The sequence below is a fragment of the Anas platyrhynchos genome, chromosome 19, assembly GCF_047663525.1.
Source record: "Anas platyrhynchos isolate ZD024472 breed Pekin duck chromosome 19, IASCAAS_PekinDuck_T2T, whole genome shotgun sequence".
Classification (NCBI taxonomy): Eukaryota; Metazoa; Chordata; class Aves; order Anseriformes; family Anatidae; genus Anas; species Anas platyrhynchos.
Genome location: NC_092605.1, coordinates 7,240,083 through 7,258,933, shown reverse-complemented (window position 1 = coordinate 7,258,933; position 18,851 = coordinate 7,240,083). Strand labels below are relative to the sequence as shown.

General features: G+C 44.4%; 1 protein-coding gene across 3 annotated transcripts; it reads right to left on the bottom strand.

Annotated features, from left to right (window-relative positions):
* Positions 1-261: 261 nt before the first annotated feature.
* On the bottom strand, positions 262-17,536 carry WDR45B (WD repeat domain 45B). Of its 3 annotated transcripts, none has more exons than XM_027471477.3 (10): positions 17,289-17,534; positions 11,812-11,886; positions 8,753-8,854; positions 7,989-8,076; positions 7,355-7,449; positions 5,730-5,920; positions 3,832-3,917; positions 2,881-2,982; positions 2,179-2,300; positions 262-1,802 (listed from the first exon to the last, which is right to left on the bottom strand). In XM_027471477.3, exons 1-10 carry the CDS (start codon positions 17,353-17,355, stop codon positions 1,696-1,698), a joined length of 1,035 nt encoding a protein of 344 aa, XP_027327278.1. In that variant the 5' UTR covers positions 17,356-17,534; the 3' UTR covers positions 262-1,695. The 3 variants fall into 3 exon arrangements, with proteins under 3 accessions (XP_027327278.1, XP_071881939.1, XP_027327279.1); XM_072025838.1 differs by lacking the exon at positions 17,289-17,534 and adding an exon at positions 14,920-14,970; XM_027471478.3 differs by lacking the exon at positions 11,812-11,886 and having other exon boundaries at positions 17,289-17,536.
* Between the last annotated feature and the right edge of the window lie 1,315 nt (positions 17,537-18,851).

Genomic DNA, 18,851 nt, shown 5'->3' with positions numbered 1-18,851 from the left:
TCAGCACAGCTGGTGTGAATAGTGTGGTAAATAGCAATAGATGAGGGGGATACATGAACAAGTACTGGTTTGCACCAGGAGTCAGAATGGGTCTGAGCTGGTCTTCTTTTGGTATAACCACCACTGTGTACTTGATGCTCTCCATGAACATGCCCCAGGCAGTGTGAATCAGTTTGTCGTTCAATGGCCACCACCTTTTACTCAATTGACTATTCTCCCAAACCTGTGGCAATAGGAATTTCATGTGTGAGCATAAGTGAATACAGCAAAATTAGTCACTTTTATTTAAAAGAAATAACATATTACAAATAAGTGTGCAAAACAATTTCTGTGATTAAATACACATAAAAGCAACATGCAACCTTGACATCAAAATCGGCATAGAAGTTAGTCCTCAGTATGTTACATGATACTAAAAGAAACTTGTCAAATGTAGAGAGTTTGCAGCTAAACAGTCTTAAAGTGAACTGGGATGTCAGATTTGAAGCATCTGTGAAATAAAGTTTCAGAAGAGCAAGACTTCCCTCCCCCCAGATATTTAGTGCTATTAATTGAGAGCTTGTGTCTATTTCAGTTTCTAGTTTAGTATCTTATGCCTTAGTTCAGCAGTAAATATTAATTGCTGTGTAACAATTTAGGGGAAAGAGTTTGCAAGTGGTTTAGTCTAACCTAACTTTCCTTAGGCAAACATTATTTAGTATGCAACATCTCAAAAAAAAAACAAAAAAAAGTTTGCACATTTAAAGCCATTGCAGAGAAGTATACTTTGTGCCACTGCATTCATATATTGTGCTGGATGTGTAAGTGGCCTGTCCACTCTTCCAGTTGAAGCACAGGAATTTTAGAAGCAGTCAGTACAACTGACACCAGTACCAGCAGTGTTTTTTTTAAACCTGGAATGGCTGCTTTCCCTACAGGAGCAATTGCCTCTACAGCTGCAGGAGTTCCACATGCCCTGGGTACTTGCTTCACACACTATAGAGAGGTCAGTTAGGTCAGCAACTGCCCAAAAGTGCCATCAGCAACTGCATACAGACAATTAGTGCTGACTCTTCAACTTAACCAACAGTGGTGTGGTTACTACACAAACAGTAGTGTAGAGCTGCAGGATTACCTCCACCCCTCAAGCAGGATTCAGGCTACAGGCCGCTGTGGCTCCATGCTTGTCCCCTCTTCCCTGCTAGGCTAAGATGTGCTGGGGAGAGAGGGGAAAGGCAGTACTCCTGTTCTGAAAAAGGCTGGTAGAGTTTTATTTGAGTATGATACTTGAATATTTTCCCTACTTCCAGCAATGCCTGAAATCTTCTGTTTTCACATCCCTTTTTCTAAGGCTAGTCCTGACATTTGTACAGCCCCCTGCAGATCTCTTAGTTGGCAGGCACTCGTGTTTTATCTAAAGTCGTTTCACAGTTGAGATTAAAGAGAAACCCAATAGGCACAAGCTTGTTGAAAGCCACATCTTGAAAACTTGAGTTGATGACAGTAACCCAAAGAGACTTTAATGATGAATGCTTGCAGAAATGAGAATAAACATATGTAGTCCCCTACTTCAGAGCTTGTTCTGATCATGTTGGGCCAGGCTTCTCAGTGAGGTCTGCTAAACTTCTCGATCAGTATTGGACGTTCATATACTGTCCTTCCAAAGATCCAGAATAGCCAAGGCAGTACTTTGACCCGTGCACTCCCTTGATGCAGTCAAAGCTTGTCATCAGTCATTTCTAGAAACTGAGCATAGACATCCCTTGAGCATTCCCCTTTTTGGTTGAATAAGAACTTGTAGTAGCTGCCATCTGCACATATTGCTGAAACAAAAAACAAAGTCACTTTCAGTTCAGCTGTTCAAGCAGCACTGTTCTCTTACCTTAGCTAGAGTTTAAGCTGGCCTTTCAAGCCAACAGAAGACACAGGTGTTATGGAGGTACAGTGTATCTCATGCAGTGTGTGCCACCTAGCCTGGAGTCTGCCAGGTGGCTTAGCACTGCACCCAGCCTCACTCCCTTACATCCAGCGTGCGCCCAGACAGCTTACTCTGGTGCAGCATTGGGCAGTGATGGCTCCTGGTCACAGCTGACATGGGCACACAGCACTGCCTCGCCTGAGTGCTCCCCACAGCTCAAAGCAAGTGTGTTTCAGAGGCTGGTTCTCCAGCCAGAACCTCAAGGAGCTGCTGTTACTCACCTAAGACAGCATTTGGCTCTGTTCCAAAGGCACAAATGCATGGAGAGCCTGAGGGAACCTGAAATTTGGAAAAACTCCATTTGGAACTGAAGTATTTGGGGAGAAAGCTGGCTGAGGCCAAACTGAAAGAAAAAAAAGTAACAATTTGGTAAGGCGTTCATTAGAGTCTAGAACTGCTAGCATGTTTGCACAAGTCAGGGTCCCGCTAACTGCTCTTACACTGCATTCTTGTTTTCTCCAATTAAGTATCAGGCAATATGAACAGTCCTGCTTCCATGGAAGGGTGACCCTATAACTACCTTTTTGTTACTTTACATGTTTAAGTGACTGCAGAAACTGCCAAAAGGATTTATTTTAGTAGAGTGTGGTTTGTTTGTTTTTTAAGTAGAAATTGTAAAAGTTACCAGAGTTAATGCATGATTATGCATGAGTTAATACCATGTTAATGCAGAGACTAAACATCTCACTAGGAAAAAAACAAACAACTTTCTACTGGAAGAACTCTACAACTCCATAAGGGACAGTAGAAGCAGGGCAGTTGCTAAACAGTCCTAAATTTACAACTTCATTCAAACAGCAAAACAGATTACTGTTAGCAGCTCAAGAAGTGCAGCTATTAGCTGCTGCTACTGCCAACAATTTAAACCCTATTAAAAGCCAACCAATCCCCCCATACAAGCCTTAGAATGGCTCAATCCATACCTTGACTGCTTATTTCTTTTGGGGTCTTCTGCAGCAAAAATATGTACTGTGCCATGGTCACTGGATACGCAGATTAGGGAAGCATCCTGATTGAAGTTAATGCTGCGGGTAGTAAGGACAGTTGCAGTATTTCCACTGGAAGCTACTCCCTGGTTTCCAGTGTGTACAATCCCAGTTCTGGGGCTGCCTGCAGCAGCTGCCAGCCTGCCAGGTGAGTTGTTAATTGCTCCTCTCAGGGAGGAGAGGGGAATTCTCCCATTCAGAGCAGCTCTGCTGACATGAACGAACACCCTCTTTGGTGGTGAGCACACATCAGAACATGGAAGGCCAGGTTTAGCAGCAGCAGACTGCCCTGGAACAGACACTACTGGCTGCCACCTCTGCTGAAAGAAGGCAAGGACTTTGCTCCAAGGAGCAGGCACGTTGGCGTTAAAGTGTGCAACATTCCTACCCTGATAACCAGGGTTCAGTGGAAGAACGCGTTACCCACCTCTCCAGGGAGTGCATCAAGCAGGGGACTGAATCAAACTTCTGCATACAAGAGCCTGAGGCAGAGCAGCACTGAGTTATAATGAATGTTACTCACCCCCAGGTGCCTCAGCCTAGTCTCTGGGGGAAGCGTTACATTGCAGCACTGCATTCTCTGTATGCTGGTGTCAAGTGTCCACCCAGCTGCAGTGCATTCAATGCAGAGAAATGAACCTGTCAAAGCATGCATTTCCTCCCATGCCCTGTAACCCTGCCTAGGTTCACACAGCTGCAGCTCTTCTAGCACTGGGCCAAGAGGAAGAAGCACAGCCCGGTGCAGCACTGGCCCCTCTGTCTGAGTCCTGCTGTGTGCCTGTGGGACTGCAACTCTCTGCGTTCTCAGAGAGGCTCAGGTGCCACATACCAAGCTGCTTCAGCACCACACTGCCCGCACAGACACAAAACATAAGCAATTAAACGTACCAGTATATATTGGCTGCCTGTGATCCTCTTCTTAGCTCCTGGATTAAATGCCCTGATGAAGTATCAAATATTCTTATGAGGGTCCCCTTGAGAAGGAATCAAGCATTATATTAGGAATTACAGAAGACTACTTGGACAGTATCTTTACATCTGTGAATACATTCTAGCATGCCCCCAGACAGACAGTTGGGTTTTTCATCTCAATAGATTTAGAATCCTCTTAGAGTTAGTTTTGGGGAAGAATTTTCTTTCCCCCCCCCGCCTCAATACATTGTTATAACACTTTGGTATACAATCTTAGTAACTACTCAGTAAGTCTTATCCAAGTTATATTCTAAAGTCCTAGTGCAGCCCCAACATTGGTTTGCAAGCATTAAAAGTAGACATGGGGATACCTTCTCATGCCCAGGTTCTGGGGATCATTTCTTGCCTGTTCCCCATATTCTGTACTATTTTGATTGCTATTTTTTTCCCCTCAATTTGAATATAATCAGGTAGTTTTGCTCTTGCAAATTAGTTCTGTTGAATTCACCTAGAAAAATTATTTACCTACTTACTACATACTCGTTTTCTGTGTTAATCCAAATCTAAGAGACCTCTTAGACAAGTCAGGTTACAGATAGAAGACTGCCTTAGATAACTGTACTTCAGAAAGTAAGCTACACATGACACCAGAGACTTAAAACAAGTTAGTGCATCTCAAAGCAGCCAACCATCTAGTAGCACTTTCATCTGATGAAGAGCACATATATGTTGTCAGCTACAATTCATGTTATACACCTGGTTAACAAATGCCTCTCTCCAACCTCACATCAGTAAATAACATCACCCAACAAATTAAGTTGACATTTGCCTCAATGTAAGATGTGATGTTCAGTGTGTTCAAATGTGGTGTTCTGCCTATATACTTCTCTCAGTCTGCAAATGCTGTTTGAACTTACTCTATACAAAAAAAAAGTTCTAGCGTCATCCAGTAGATCATTATTCTATTTAGCAATGGTGTTTGCAGCTTAAGAGCTTTGTTTAGAGGACTTACAGTATCTGTGCCTAGTTAAGAGAGACTATGTCTGCTTTTACTTTAAGCTTCTTGAGCTATTGGCTCTGTAGTAGAACCTAATCTAAACAGACTGCTTAGATTAATTTAGCTCATCCTTGAAAAACTCGTTTTAATTGAGTAGAAGAAGGCAGCAAGTACTCAGCTCTCCTTCTGCCCATCTACTATACATTTATTTGGACACTTTGGAGCCAGACTTTGGGAGATGCAGCTCACTAGCAGATTCCACTCAAGTTCTTAAGGGGAAGGCAGGTCTGACTTGCTTTGCAAAGAAACTTCAGTTTTTTTTTTTTTTTTTCCAGTGTACAGCATTCTGTAGTCCTATGAAACTCAAGACCACACAGTGTGGTCAATATTCCAAGAACCTTTCTATTGTTACACACTGTATAAAAACACCTGGAACAAGCACATGAGGAAAACAGTTATGCCATAGCAGACCTCAAGCCCTCCAGTATGACGGTCCTATTTGCAAGTATTTCTTTAACAGTGATTTTAAAGTTCAACAGGAACTAACAAAGGTGAAAGAATGTAGATAAACATTATTGAAGAAAACACGAAACACGTGAACTGCTTGGGCCAAATTTTGTTCAAGTGCTACTGAAGAGTCACAGCTACAGTCAGCTAGAATAGAAATGCTACCTCAAGCACTGCATTGGGATCGCTGTTTGGGTATCCTGAAGAAACAGTAAGGATGATGATAAAAACTGAGAATGCATATTTCCAAAGACAAATTGTCCATTTAGTTACTCCTATGCCTTTCCTATGAAAGGATGTGACTTCCTATTTTATGAGGAGTTACTACACTAGAATGCATAGTAAGTCAGAGGTAAGAGGATATTCTTACTTTTTCTGATGCTGTTGCAATTCTTGTTCCCTGCAGGTTTAAAGCTATACAGCTCAAGACTCCTTCATGAGCTGGTATGTCTACAGGAGGCTTCTCTGTATTAGCCAGATCCACAATCTGCACGTGCCCGGTATGTGTTCCAGGAAATGCAAGGAGAGAATTATTACTATTTGGACAAAGGACACAGAGACCTAAAAGACAAAAACGGAAAAGGAAAGTAACTGCAGTTTCCGTAACCTAATAAATTTTTCAAACAAGTTCCTAAAAATCAATAATTTAAAAATAAACAAACATGCACATAGTAAATGGTAAATTAATTTTAATGGCTACTGCAGTATCCCAAAACATGAACCATCCATAAGAGCAGAGTACTCCTGAGGTCCTGGTGATACCAAATAGATTTTTGCCCACTCAGTCCACAGCTAGCAGAGCGATGGGTGGGTATTCCAAGAACCAACATGCTACTTTATCTTCCACCTTATGCCTAACAGTTTGTAAGTCACTGGGCTAACTCCCAGTAACTGGGTATTTACATTGTACTGCCTTGAATGCAACCAGAAATTCCATGTTTGCTTCTAGTAGGCTTGAAAACCTCAGAAGATGGGGTTCCTGAGCTCCTACCAGAGAGGACATCATCCTTATCTCCAAGCTGATCCTCCCAAGATACAAAGCACGGCCAGTATCCCTTGTTATAGTGTCCCTCACTTTCAGGAAGAGTTCAGCTCCATCCTTTCTCTAACTGTCCTTTGAGTAGGCGTAGGCCACCAGCTGTGGATAAGCCCTTCAGTTTCCTTTCTGCAAGACTAAACAGGCCCAGCTCCCAGAGCCTCGCTCGCATGTGCTTTGGGACCCTGACAACCATCACAGCTGCACACAGCTGTGCCTGGAGGCAGAGAATCACAGTCACTATTACACCCCTCCAGGTTTAGCCCTTCACTTACACAGCTTGTCCTAAGTGTGCAGCTGACCCAGGAGCGTGCAGATCTCCTTGTTCTCCAGGCTCTTCTTCCAAGAAGCACCCTCTCCTTTTCTATAAGTAATGCCACTGCAAAGAGCCTATTCCTCAGGGTCAAACCTGAGCCCTGTCCCAGCCACACGTACTCAAGAGCCTAGAGCTGGCAGCACTGCACTAGACGGTATTCAGCCTGGGGCACTAATACTCTGCTTGGTTCAGGATACTGCCTGACATTTCAGATTCAGCTCATTTCCACAAAGGAGCGGTCATTCCTTGCTAATTAGTCTCTCCTTGACACTGTGGAGAGTAACTCTCTAGACACTCTAACTTGATTAGAAAAGAGGGATGATGCACTTTAATATTTTGTGTTGACAATTAAGCTTTTAGCATTACGTTCACAGATTCTTTACCTAAGAAAACACACAGCTTCTCCACAAATCAACTGTAACATAATAGGAGCACATGAAAAAGCTTTTCTGTGCCAAGCGTGAATATATTTTAATAACCATTTTATAAAAACAAAAACATCTCCAAAGGGCATGGCTGTAATGTTGTAAGTAAACTGTTTAATGACTTACTAAGTGAAACAGATTCAGGCATCTAAACATAAATAGCATTAAAAGAACAGAATAAAACTGTTTCCATCCCCCAGCCCACAGACACCACTAACCTTTAGGGTTGTAGCAGGTTTCAAAGACGTGCAGCTGGTGGGGATTGTGTGTGAACGTGAAAACTTTAATCATGGAGTCCAGGACTACCACAATTCTGCAAGAGACAATAAATTCTTATGACTTGGTGGGGGTTAAGGGTTAAAAGAGGGACCTGTATATTAATTCAGGACTGCAAAGGCTTTCAAGATTTAATGGCTATATTATTTCCTCCCACTCTACAGACTTGCAAAAAGCACAGCTACGAGCCTGCAAAGCACTTTTATCTAAAGCTATGGCAGCAGAACCCCCACCCACCCACACTTACACAAAACTCCAACTCCTAATAACAGCTCTTGCTCTAGAGATTCACTTGAATTCCCTTCGCACTCCATACATGGAAAAAAACACTGTCAACAGTAGCCACTTGAGAATGTCTCCCTTTATTAGGGGGCTAAAAAGTCCTACAGGCTTTTCATCAAGGTTTCAGATTCTTGGGTTGTGATCTATTAACATACAACGCTTGCCCCTGAAAGCCTGTTTTAGATAAGCATTAGCAGTTAGAGCTAAGAGTTAACCAAAATCTATTCCTATGTACAGTCAGAAATGCGTGCACAAGGCCAATCCGTGCATTTGAAACAAGTGTGTTGCACCTACCTGTCTCTTCGCAGCTTAACTGCTTTGACTTCTGTAGAAAATTCTATCTCAATGACAGTCTTCTTCTTCAGATCATCCCAGATCATTACTGGAACAGTGCAGAGACTGCATTAGTTCATCAAGGCATATCTGAAGATCCAGTGTCTGCATTACAACAACTTCTAGTTCCTGAGACTAGGAGGTGCATCCAGTAACTGAAGCAGTTACAGCCTGGCGTGCTGCTAGCCATAAGGTATTTAGCAACTGCATACCAACCCATGGCTCCTGCAGGTAGGAGCTGGTAAACAAAATTCAAAAGCTGATAATAAAAATACCTTTTTCTAAAGACATGATTTTTTTTTTTTTTTTTGGGGGGGGGGGGGGGGGGGAGTGGAAGGCGGGACTGTTTCTTTATTTCACTGACAACCCTTAGAATAAAACAATGTTTTCCTAATAAGCCTGCCAGCCAGGGCCCTCTTCCCCCCTTAGGCTGCTGAGCCACAGGACTGTTGAGCTACAGGACACCCTTTGCGAAGTTAACAGAAGCACAGAGGGCTCTGCTCTGAGAGAGTAGTCATTGCAGATCCCTGATTGTTAGCACTGCGGCAGCAATAATACAACAAATTTCACCACACCTACCTAGACCTGCCGCAGCCTCCCTTCCCACCCAACCTTCAGAATACTTGACCCCAGCTCAAGGCTGGTATTTTGGAGTTCTTTTGACAGTTCCACACAGCCTAGCAAGACACACATTACAGACAATTCCTGGAGACTCACGGCAGTACCTTTGTTAGGTGGGTACTTCGGCTTTTTTCCTCCACCTACTAGTGCTAAATAGTTGCAACGAAACAGCATTTCGACATGGCCAACTCCGCCTTCTAAAAATTCTGGAAGACAAATGTATTTTATTGAAGAGCATCACAACCTGTTAAAATGTCTTCTAATTTTTATTGAAGTTACAACAGAAGTTTGCATTATCTAGCACGCCGCTCAGACACCCAAAAAGACTTCTTACCCCAACTAACTTAAAAACAACAAAAGCCACCATACGGAATCCTCCAGGAGTGGAGGTGACAGACATGAGGTATGTTTGTTGCCCTAACACCACGTAACTAGAGGTTTTTGTTTGTTTTATTTAAGATTAGGATTCTTAGTAAAGCTGTTTTATCCCTCACAGCAAAGATCACTGCTGCTGTTGTCAGCCAGTTGGGACAGGCCTCATTTTATAATATAGAGCAAACAACACAGCAACATTTTAAAACTCCATAGAAACATTTTGTGAGAGGTCAAGAAATATCATGGTAGCTTAATTATTTCTATTACATAGTGGTTTTGTAAAAACATTTAGAAACACTGATTAATTCACTGAAGTTATTTCCCCAACTAATTCCCCTCACGCACTCTTCAAGTCTGGCGTTGCTCTCTTACGCTAAAGCTGTGTGTTTAAATAAGGCCAACACTACAACCAACAAGGCCATGAACCTTTTTATTTAAAAGGAGCTTTGTCTTTATAGTCTTGGTGGATTTGAGGAAAGAAGACAAAAACCACACATACATGTAGGAAGTGAACCAGAATCTCTAATTATGTTCTCTGGAACATCCCATAGCTGCTAGAACAGTTCAGTGTGGTCCAGCCCCACTGAGCCTCCACTCAAGTTTTACACCATGCAGGAAACGTAACAAAAGCAAAACAGATCAGCTGGTACAGTCAGTTTCTTAATTACAGTGCTAGGAAATTTTTTTTCTTCTTAACCTTATCTGCAGAGGAAGTAGAATGAGACACCATGCTCATGAAAGAATAAAGCATCAACCAGGGGATTTCATAGACAAATTCTCTTATTATCTGATGACATTTGAGTGGGGTCTTGGTTTTGTTTACGTAGCTTAGAGGGAAGCTTGGCATTCCACAGGGGAAGAGAGGCCATAACTGTGGTCTTCAGATGACCTGAGTCAAAAACCAAACCTCCTTTAACAGACTGTCCAACACCTCCTCACAGGGACAGGCTCCAGTAAGACTCCTGGTTTCATCTGTCTTTCTATTTCAAAGCTAGAGGGAAAGTTGAAATTTCACAAGGAATCAAGAAAGACCTACTGTCAGAAACAGGGATAGGAGAAAGAAAAAAAATAACGGATGTGGGAGGAAATACTACAATGGAAAGATTTAGACATATGCATGAAGGATACGATGAAGGTAGATTCAGGCATCAAGAGGCACTACAGCACATCTGGATGTTAGGGCTTGGCCACACAATGCTGAAAATAGATGCCTGGAAAGATACTCACGTTGGAGCAGTTAAACCTTGAATTTTGTACAAGTCATTGTGGTTTCTTCAACATGACTTTTGACTGCTGAATTTCCATCCAGAACAGATGTATGTGACCACTACCCCTGTGTCCACCAGATCCTCCTCTTAACTCCATTAAAGCATTAAAAGCCTGACAGCACATGCTGCTATGAAGTATTACCACTGGAAGTCTGAAAATACTTGTCAGTACGATAACTTGAGACTTTAAGAACGTGTGGTAAGGTGAATCTATGGTAGAACAGACACTTGATTCATTAGATTTACAGCTCTGACAGCTGATGCTTAGATGAGTGACTTTATGGAAAACCATAAGGTACAAGAATTAAAACTCGGTTTCATGCTGAGTTAACAGATATCAAACAAGTAGATGAGTTCCACCTGGGACACTGTTCCACTGACTCATAGAGTAAAACACCTGAGCGGTGAACAAGACTGATATTGAGAGGTCAGACTATGCTGGATGTAGAAATACACAGAACAAAGTGTGAAAGGGAATCTGACTCATTTCTTATGAGTCACAGCAGTTTTCTAGAGGCCTTGAAAAATGTCCAGAGCTACCATCAGGGAGAGTTTTGGCGATGAACTCAACGGGACTTCAACCTGACTTCTGATTCTTTTAGCACACTACCACAGACGACAGCTCCAAGACACGATGCTCACAGAATGATTTACTGTTCAGAACGGAAAATGGCTTGTCGGCTTTGGCCATGTGAACAGTGGTTTCACAGGAATTGCAGACCTATTTAAAGTACATTTTTCCTTTTCTAAATCTCCTTTCTAGTTTATCACCACAGACTGAAAGCACTGGGAAACCTGTTTAGCATGTCAGTTTTCCTCCTACACTTGGAGTTAGCATCACATTGTTGGATTTCATTTTCCCTTATTTTGACTCAATTACATTTGCTTTCTGGTGAGAGCCCCATTACCTGTTAACACAGCTCACCTACTCGTTTCTGTTAAGGCACAATAGGTGTTCTACTGCACTGAGATCAGCCTAGATTTTTTAGAAATATAGAGAATATGTAGTATAGAGCATTAGAGGTCTGAATTCAGTGCTCTTGCAAGCAGTAATCTAAGCAAGTACAAAGTGTTACGCTCAGATCTCCGGTAAAAAGGCAGTAGTTTTATTGCTATGCTAGATCACCCACCGCACAAGAACAGAACAACTTCTCTTGGTGACACACAATATTGTTGCAGCAAGCAACTCTTCTCCCACTTGTGAGCAGCCAGAAAACTTATCTCCTACCCAGGGCAACAAACATTAGCAACAGCTACTGCAGTTCAGCTGCTGCAAGAAGGTGAGAACTTCATCAGCAGCCAGCTTTATGCAAATTAATAGCATCTGAACATCTGACAAGGCAGTGGCATAAGTAAGAGTCCCCCTGAGACCAACCTGGATTTCCTTCCTGAGGCTTGATTGTAAGCCTTCCAGTGATGTAAAAGCGAGAGCTAGGCAAGAATCTTACAGAAAAAAAAAAAGCTCAGGAGACTGAGCTTCCAACACAGAACTAGCATGGTAGAATAATTAAGCATTTTACCTTGTTTCTCTTTTTCTTTGAGTGGATCTGCATTATAAACTCGGAATCCATTTTCCATTCCACATGCAAAGCATCCTGTAGTAAAAAGCACATACACAGATATATACACACACATATAGTCATCGTGAGGTCTGCTGAAGATCTACGCCAGAACCAGAAGGTTAGGAGAGCATTACTCAATAACTGCAGGGTTAAAAGGAGGCCCATGACCACTTGCCAGCTTTGTTAGCATTTGCACGTGAAAAGCATTCAGAGAAGTTGTCCTCTGTGGTGGAAAGTTCTTGGTATTCTTTTTTGACAGGTGAGGAAACAATAGAAGGAAAGGGGAGCGATTCACAACCCATCTGTGTCCTACATGCAATGCCAAGGGAAGGAAACTTGCCTCTTAAAAGTTATGGTCCCACAGTTGTTACGAAGCAAAACCCTTCCTTTCTTACTAGGTCAGAATTTACCCCATGATTACAAGATATCAAACACAACCCATTGTTTGTGTTTCTGCAGAAGAGAGCTTATCAAGAATAGCTTTTTAAGAAAGCTCCAAGAGAGCCCAGGAGTGTCAGATGCTAATAACAAACATAACAAGAGCTTGGGTCTAAATGAGGAAAATAATTGGAAAAATTACATTTTAGAACTGGAAAAGTAAAACAAAAAAAGTAAAATTTCAGCTACACTTGCATACAGAAGCACAAACATGCCTTTTTAGCAGAATCCATCAAACCATCAGCATCCCATCCTGCTGCTTTATCCGCTAGAGGGTGAATGCAGTTACTGACATAAAGAAGTGCCAGTGCGAGGTCAGAGCAATTACAAGTCATTAAGCAGCAGCAAGCATCACTGAGACAGACTGACAGAACATCAGTTGCTATACACCGTATATTCACTGCATCAAAAATTCTGTTACAGTCTCCAAATTGGAAGAGAGTCATCAGAGCCCGTCCGCATCCTGACACATTGCGGTGGCTGCAATGGTTTCACCCCCAACTGAAAGCCGGGGAGACGTGTTGAAAGGCCCCCAGAGGGGAAGGAGGCCCTCAGGCCCAGCCTGCCTGCAGTGCCCACACCACCTGCTCAGACCCATGCACCCAGCGCCTTCCTCCCACCTCATGCGGGGCCGTGCCTCAGAGGCTGCCACAAGGACTCAGAAGGAAAGGGTCACACATGGCCAGACAAGATGGTAGCAGGCCTGGCTGTGTTGTGGGCAAACCATACCTGCACGAAAGCTCAAAGGACAAGGCACATGTGCTCACTGAAGGGCAAGCAAGCAGCATTCACTACATCTTCTGCCGCTCATTTCTTCATACGGTTTAAGGTATCAGAAGAAACAACACAATTGGTAACACCCTTTTCCACACAGATTGAATGTCACAGCAGTAGCTGTTATATGGGAAAGCCACAACACAAAGAATAACAAAATAATAATAATAAAATCAGTGTTCTCACATAACAGTACAGGAACACGTAACAAACTTGATCCTGACAACAGCGCTAACTTAAAACCCCCACAGCTTCAGAGGGACGGGGAGAAGATGACCAAAAATGCCAGTTTTAGGTTCTTTCTTAATACTTCAGGAGTTTCACTCCAAACAGTACTTAAAGAACAAACCAAACAACAACAGAAAAAGCACTACATCTGTGCTCTGCTTTACAGACCAGTATCTCTATCTCACAAGTGTGTGGGTGTAAGCTTGGAAGCATCCTTAGGGTTCCTGTTCAATGAGCTCATACATACAAAGGAAAAACTCCTCTAAAATCCACCTCTGCAAGCCTCAATATAGAAAGGGAAAAACCCTTTTTATGTATCATCGTTAAAAGCAGAGTCACAGGCACAATATACTAATTTCTTCTAACAGCACAATAGTCAGTGAACAGGAAAAACAAACCCAAAACAAACCCTAAAACAAACAAAACAAAAACCACAAACCCCCAAGCCCAGAAGACTCACAGGCACTTTACCCTGTCCAAACTGCTGTAATGAATTCAGCGTGCAAAGTTCTTCTTTACCCACGTAAATGCACAGGAAATGAAAACAAATCAAACACACACATGCACGAAAACATAATAATTACAGAAAGATTAATAAACATATTGAAGTAGATATTTAAGTAAACTAAATTAATTCCCCTTCTCCCTTCCTGGTGCATCACTCTTTAGCTTGCTCTGACAGCTGAATACGTAAGAGCTCCCTGCACGGAAACAACAGCACTAACAAGCTGCCACCTCTTTCAGTATACTTCACTCGGATTACCAGAAGAGAAATGATAATGGAAAACATTTCTTGCTACAGGAAGTAATACTGCACAGGATGAGAACTAATCTGCTTCTGGTACCTGCAGTGTGTATCCATATAATTATTTCTCCAGTGATAGTTTTAAACCAGCATATCTTATTTCCAGGAAAGCGGAAGAAGAAGGATGGTGAAACTGTTCTATACTAAAAGAGCTCAGAAGTTTTCCTTGTGTTAATACCCAAAGCTTATGACAGACCCAAACAGAACACGCCTAATGCAATAAAATGCAGACGTAACATTTCCTGTAGCACTGCTACAGCTTTTCTGCAGGGCTAACCTTGTGACAAAGACATCAGCTGCACTTCATCTTGGGAATATCTCCATTTTAACTGGTGACACCATAACAAAAAATAATTAAAAAAGAGGGAATGGGGTCAATGTTGATACTCCACATACAGTTGATTGCTATTGACAGATACACAAAGTTCTTAGTCATGGCAATCTCTGAGCCAGGCAAGGGGAAAAAAAAAAAACAAAGATGACCGCACATTTCGATTCCAGGTTATGGAACCAGCTTTGGAGCCCAGTGTTTCCTACCTGATCCCAGTATTTACCAGTGTGATCACAAGTCCACCAGTTCACCTGTACCACTGTGACTTGTAAGCTGGATGTGTAATTGGGAAGGGGCTGCCAGAAGCAGAGAGTGGGAATTGTTGCAGTAACAGCTATGCTTCCCTCAGCAGCAAGCCCACATCTCATTTTTGAGAAGGGACAGGCACGCTGTCAGAGAGCCACTGACAGAGAAGACAACTCAGACGCTGTTAAAAGTTTTGATTCAGATGCAAGGTAAAACTGAATCTCCCCAGAATTATTACCCTAACCTGGAGCTGTGCCTGGTCCTGCAGTAAGTATTACTTGTCAACAGTCCCTGCGAGGCCATGGGGGCTTTTGTCTGCTCTTCTAAAAACAAAGAAAAAGAAAGGGTTAAATTCATGACTAAGCTAGAAGGTGCCAAAAGCTGACAGAGAGACCTGCACGCTGTAGGGCCTAAGATCCAAAAACCACCATAGTGAAGCCTGGGGACATTAGTATGGCAGAAGCAGCTCCTAGCACATTCAATTTCCTTGCAACGGGAAGCTTTGTCTAAAGCCATAAAGGAAAGCACAGAAACCTACTCACATCCTAATTTATGGGGTCCTATAGCCAAGCATTTCAGTTCACTACACGAGCTCAAATGAATAAGCCAAGTGTTCCTACACCAGAAAAAGTCCACACCTCAGCTCTCAAACTAGCTTTAGACTACAGCAGCAACAAGAGAAACCTGTCAGTGACTGACAGGTATGCTTTCTGGTATGGAGCTTATTATTGAGTTTGTCTATTCATTTCTATCAAGTGCTTTAATGTTCCTCTGAAAGCATTAGAAAAGTGAAATTAAGAACTTAAGAGCATTCTCTTTTTGAACACCTGAGAACACCGCACAACACAGGCTGCTTTGTATGCTTCTAAATTTAAAAACAAAAAGATGGGAAGGGTACCCAGTATGAAGACACAGGATTGCTCAAAACAGAGCAAGGGAAGTATGCCTCAGAAAAACTGCGGACGTTAGCTTTATCACTCGTCAGCCACGGAAGTTAGGACTGGAAGAGCCTTATTAGATCATTCCTCCCATCTTCCTATTGTTATGGGATTGGCTCGTCTTAAATTACTAAGAAATTAGGTTATTGTGACAATATATGCAGACACCCACACTACTAAGCTTCAGCACTCAAGTGACTCATATTTCTATTTTTGGGAGAAGCAACATGGAAGAAATGAGCTTTTCCTCTTATCAACTTGCCTTTGAGCAGCCGAGGACTTGCCCTTCCAGAACACTTGGAAAAAGGCCCTAACCTAACACAGAGTTTGCATGCTACCTACAGTCCACAAGTCACCACCACAACCACGAAGAGCTGCTGGAGCTTGCAAGTGAAAACCAAACTTGTTTTTTGTTCACTTCTTTTTGGTTGTTGTTATCCAGGCGGCTGGCCAGACTATGTGGGACAGGACTTGAATACTGTTGGGAGTAAGCACCTCAGTTCACAGAGCACACAGATACCGCAGACAAGTTCCTTAACATACTTTGGATTCCACATTTCAAAAGAGTGTTTAATTTGTGTTAACTGCTACAGAATTTAGGGAAGCCTTTGCAACAAGAACATGTTTTACATGGTAAAATGATGTTCTAAAGGCATCTCGCAGGAGAAGAAATTCCTACCTTCTTATATAGTTCTTCTGTACAATCCAACCATCACAGGCCAAGTATCAAACACTACAGACCCCACAGATCTGCAGTGAAGCACATCCTTGCTAATCTTTTTCCATCTCTGCTGTAGATGCAAGACAAAAGCACGTGCAAACAGAGTTGCTCGAGAACAGACTATGCTATTGTTTTTGAGTTAACAGGGTTGCTTGAGCAGAGCTACCAAGAAGCTCACTTCATTAACAGCTTGATATACTACCGACAAGAGCCTCAGCAGAGATGTTAGCTTGGAATCGCTGGGTAAGCCTCGTTAACACATCACTTCGAGAGCACCGGCAACAGGTATGGGAACTGCCACCTGCAGTGACAGAGGCTGCAAGACTGTCTTAAGCAAGAGCACTATTTGGTAAGAGTGGGGGGTGTTACAAAATGATGACTTCCCATTCCTTCTTCCACAAGAGGACACTTATTCATAGGGCCGGTGCTATTTTTATGTTGTAAGAGCCAGACGAGGCACGGGGAGCCCCTCTCTAGCACAGGGCCTCCCCCTCTCCACACAAAGAAGTAAATAAACCCAGCGCGCAGCCCTGCGGCTCGCTGGCGGTCCGCAGACGGCACCCTGCGCTCCCCCACGGCTACGATCAGCATTTTAACAAACACTTCACAGCTCCAGCCAGACACAAAGTCACAGCTCGAAGCAGTTACCCCAGAAAGCGGCACTCCGCGCCTCACCCCTCGAGCAGCACGGCTCCGGGACGCCCCTTCAGCCCGCTTCTTGAGGCGAGGCCGCGCACCCTGCGGGGGGCCAGGCCAGCACCCGGCCTCTGGGGCACCCCAGGGCGCCCACCCCCAGCCCCCAGCCCCCCCCGGGCCCTCTGAGGGCCGGCAGGGCACGGGAGGGACTGAGCCCCCCTCACACGCGAGGATTCAACCCGAGGCTGCCCCTCACAGGGCCCCGCTCCCCTCAGGGCGCCCCCAGCCCCCTCAGGGCGCCTCACCCGCCCCCCTCACCGTGGTCCTGGTTGAAGCCGGCGTAGAGCAGCCCGTTGCCGTGCGGGTTGGCCGGCAGCAGGTTCATGGCTCCGTCCCGCTGCCCTCCTCCTCCTCCTCCTCCCCTCACGGCCCCTTTAAACCATGGCGGCCCCCGCCCGGGCCGAGCCGAGCCGAGCCGGGCCGAGCCGGGCCGAGCAGACGGCGCCGCTTCCGCCCCGCCAGGCCGCGCCGCCGAGCGCCGAGCCCGATGCGGCCGGGCGGGGAGCGCCGAGCGATCGAGCCGCGCCCGTCGGGAATGGCGGCGGGAGGCGGGAGCGCGGCCGGGGCTCTGAGGGGAGCTCTGGGGAGGCTCTGAGGCGGCTGCACCGAGCGTGGGGGGCGGGGGTGGGGGGAGCACTTCACAGAAAGCTTGCGTATGTGGCTGAGCAGGTTAGAGACAGGATCTGTGGCTTGAGCCTGCCCCCCAAAGAAGGGCAGAAATATGGAGCATCGTGATATAAAACGGGGGGGCAAAATTCTTCGACGTTTCAAGACCCAAAGCCCGAGCAAATCGATCCGAGTTGTGCGGCGAATGCCGCTGGAGCAGGACGCTGCCCCCCGACCCGAAACGCTCCGGGCTGAGAGGAGCCCAAAGCCCCCGCTCAGTGCCAGCTCCTGCCTGCCCTTCACGGGCGTTAAATTCCCTTTCTGTGCTTGCTCTGTGCCTTCCACATCCATGGCTGAATGACGAATTTCAGATTTGTGACCTACTTTTCTCCAGCATTCAGCTGGAAGCTGCCACAGCTGTTCATGTCGGTGGCTCACCAGAGCCCAGGAGCTGTGTCAGGTGCTGGGCTGCAGTGAGCTCTGGTGCCCTCCTCTTCATGCACAAAGTCACTTGTACCTCCACAATACTCTGTCTTCTCAGACAGTCATGATACCTGGTACCTCCTACATGAAAAAAACACCTTCCCCCCCCCCCCCCTCGCTTTTTTTTTTTTTTTTTTAATAAAAAAAATCTCTTTCCATCTAAAGGCTCAGGCTTTACTTAGTTCATTTGGCAGTGCTGCTCCAGCCTCTCTTTGGAATGTCTTTACACTCACTAGCAGGAGGAACATAGAACCTGACCTTGAATCACAGATTCTGAATACAGGTGTTCATATTAATGGTCTCTCCTGTTAGGTCTTCAAACTACACCGTACGTACGGAAAGGATACAAACTATTGACCCGGTGATTGAAGGGACCAAGATAATGATTTAAACAAAACTTAATCAAAACGGGATACAAATGTGTACAGCAGAATTCTTCTTCCAGGACACATAGCCAGTCCCAAAGAATGGGTCCCTTGGGCTCAGCTCTAGCTTCTTATAGCCGGAGGCTGCTAGGTATGTTTCCGTAAGCTGTAGGGATGTAATTTCTACAGCACGACAGCTTTGTCCGACACCTGCAGCACTTCTACATGTATGCATGGTAAATGTACGCAGCTTTCCCTGTGGAGCTCACACCAGCAGGTGGAGCCTGCTTGTCACCGAGGGAGTGGGAGCAAAGAAAGCAATGTGACAGAAACTGCTTACACTGCACTGTTTTGCCATTTAGACTCT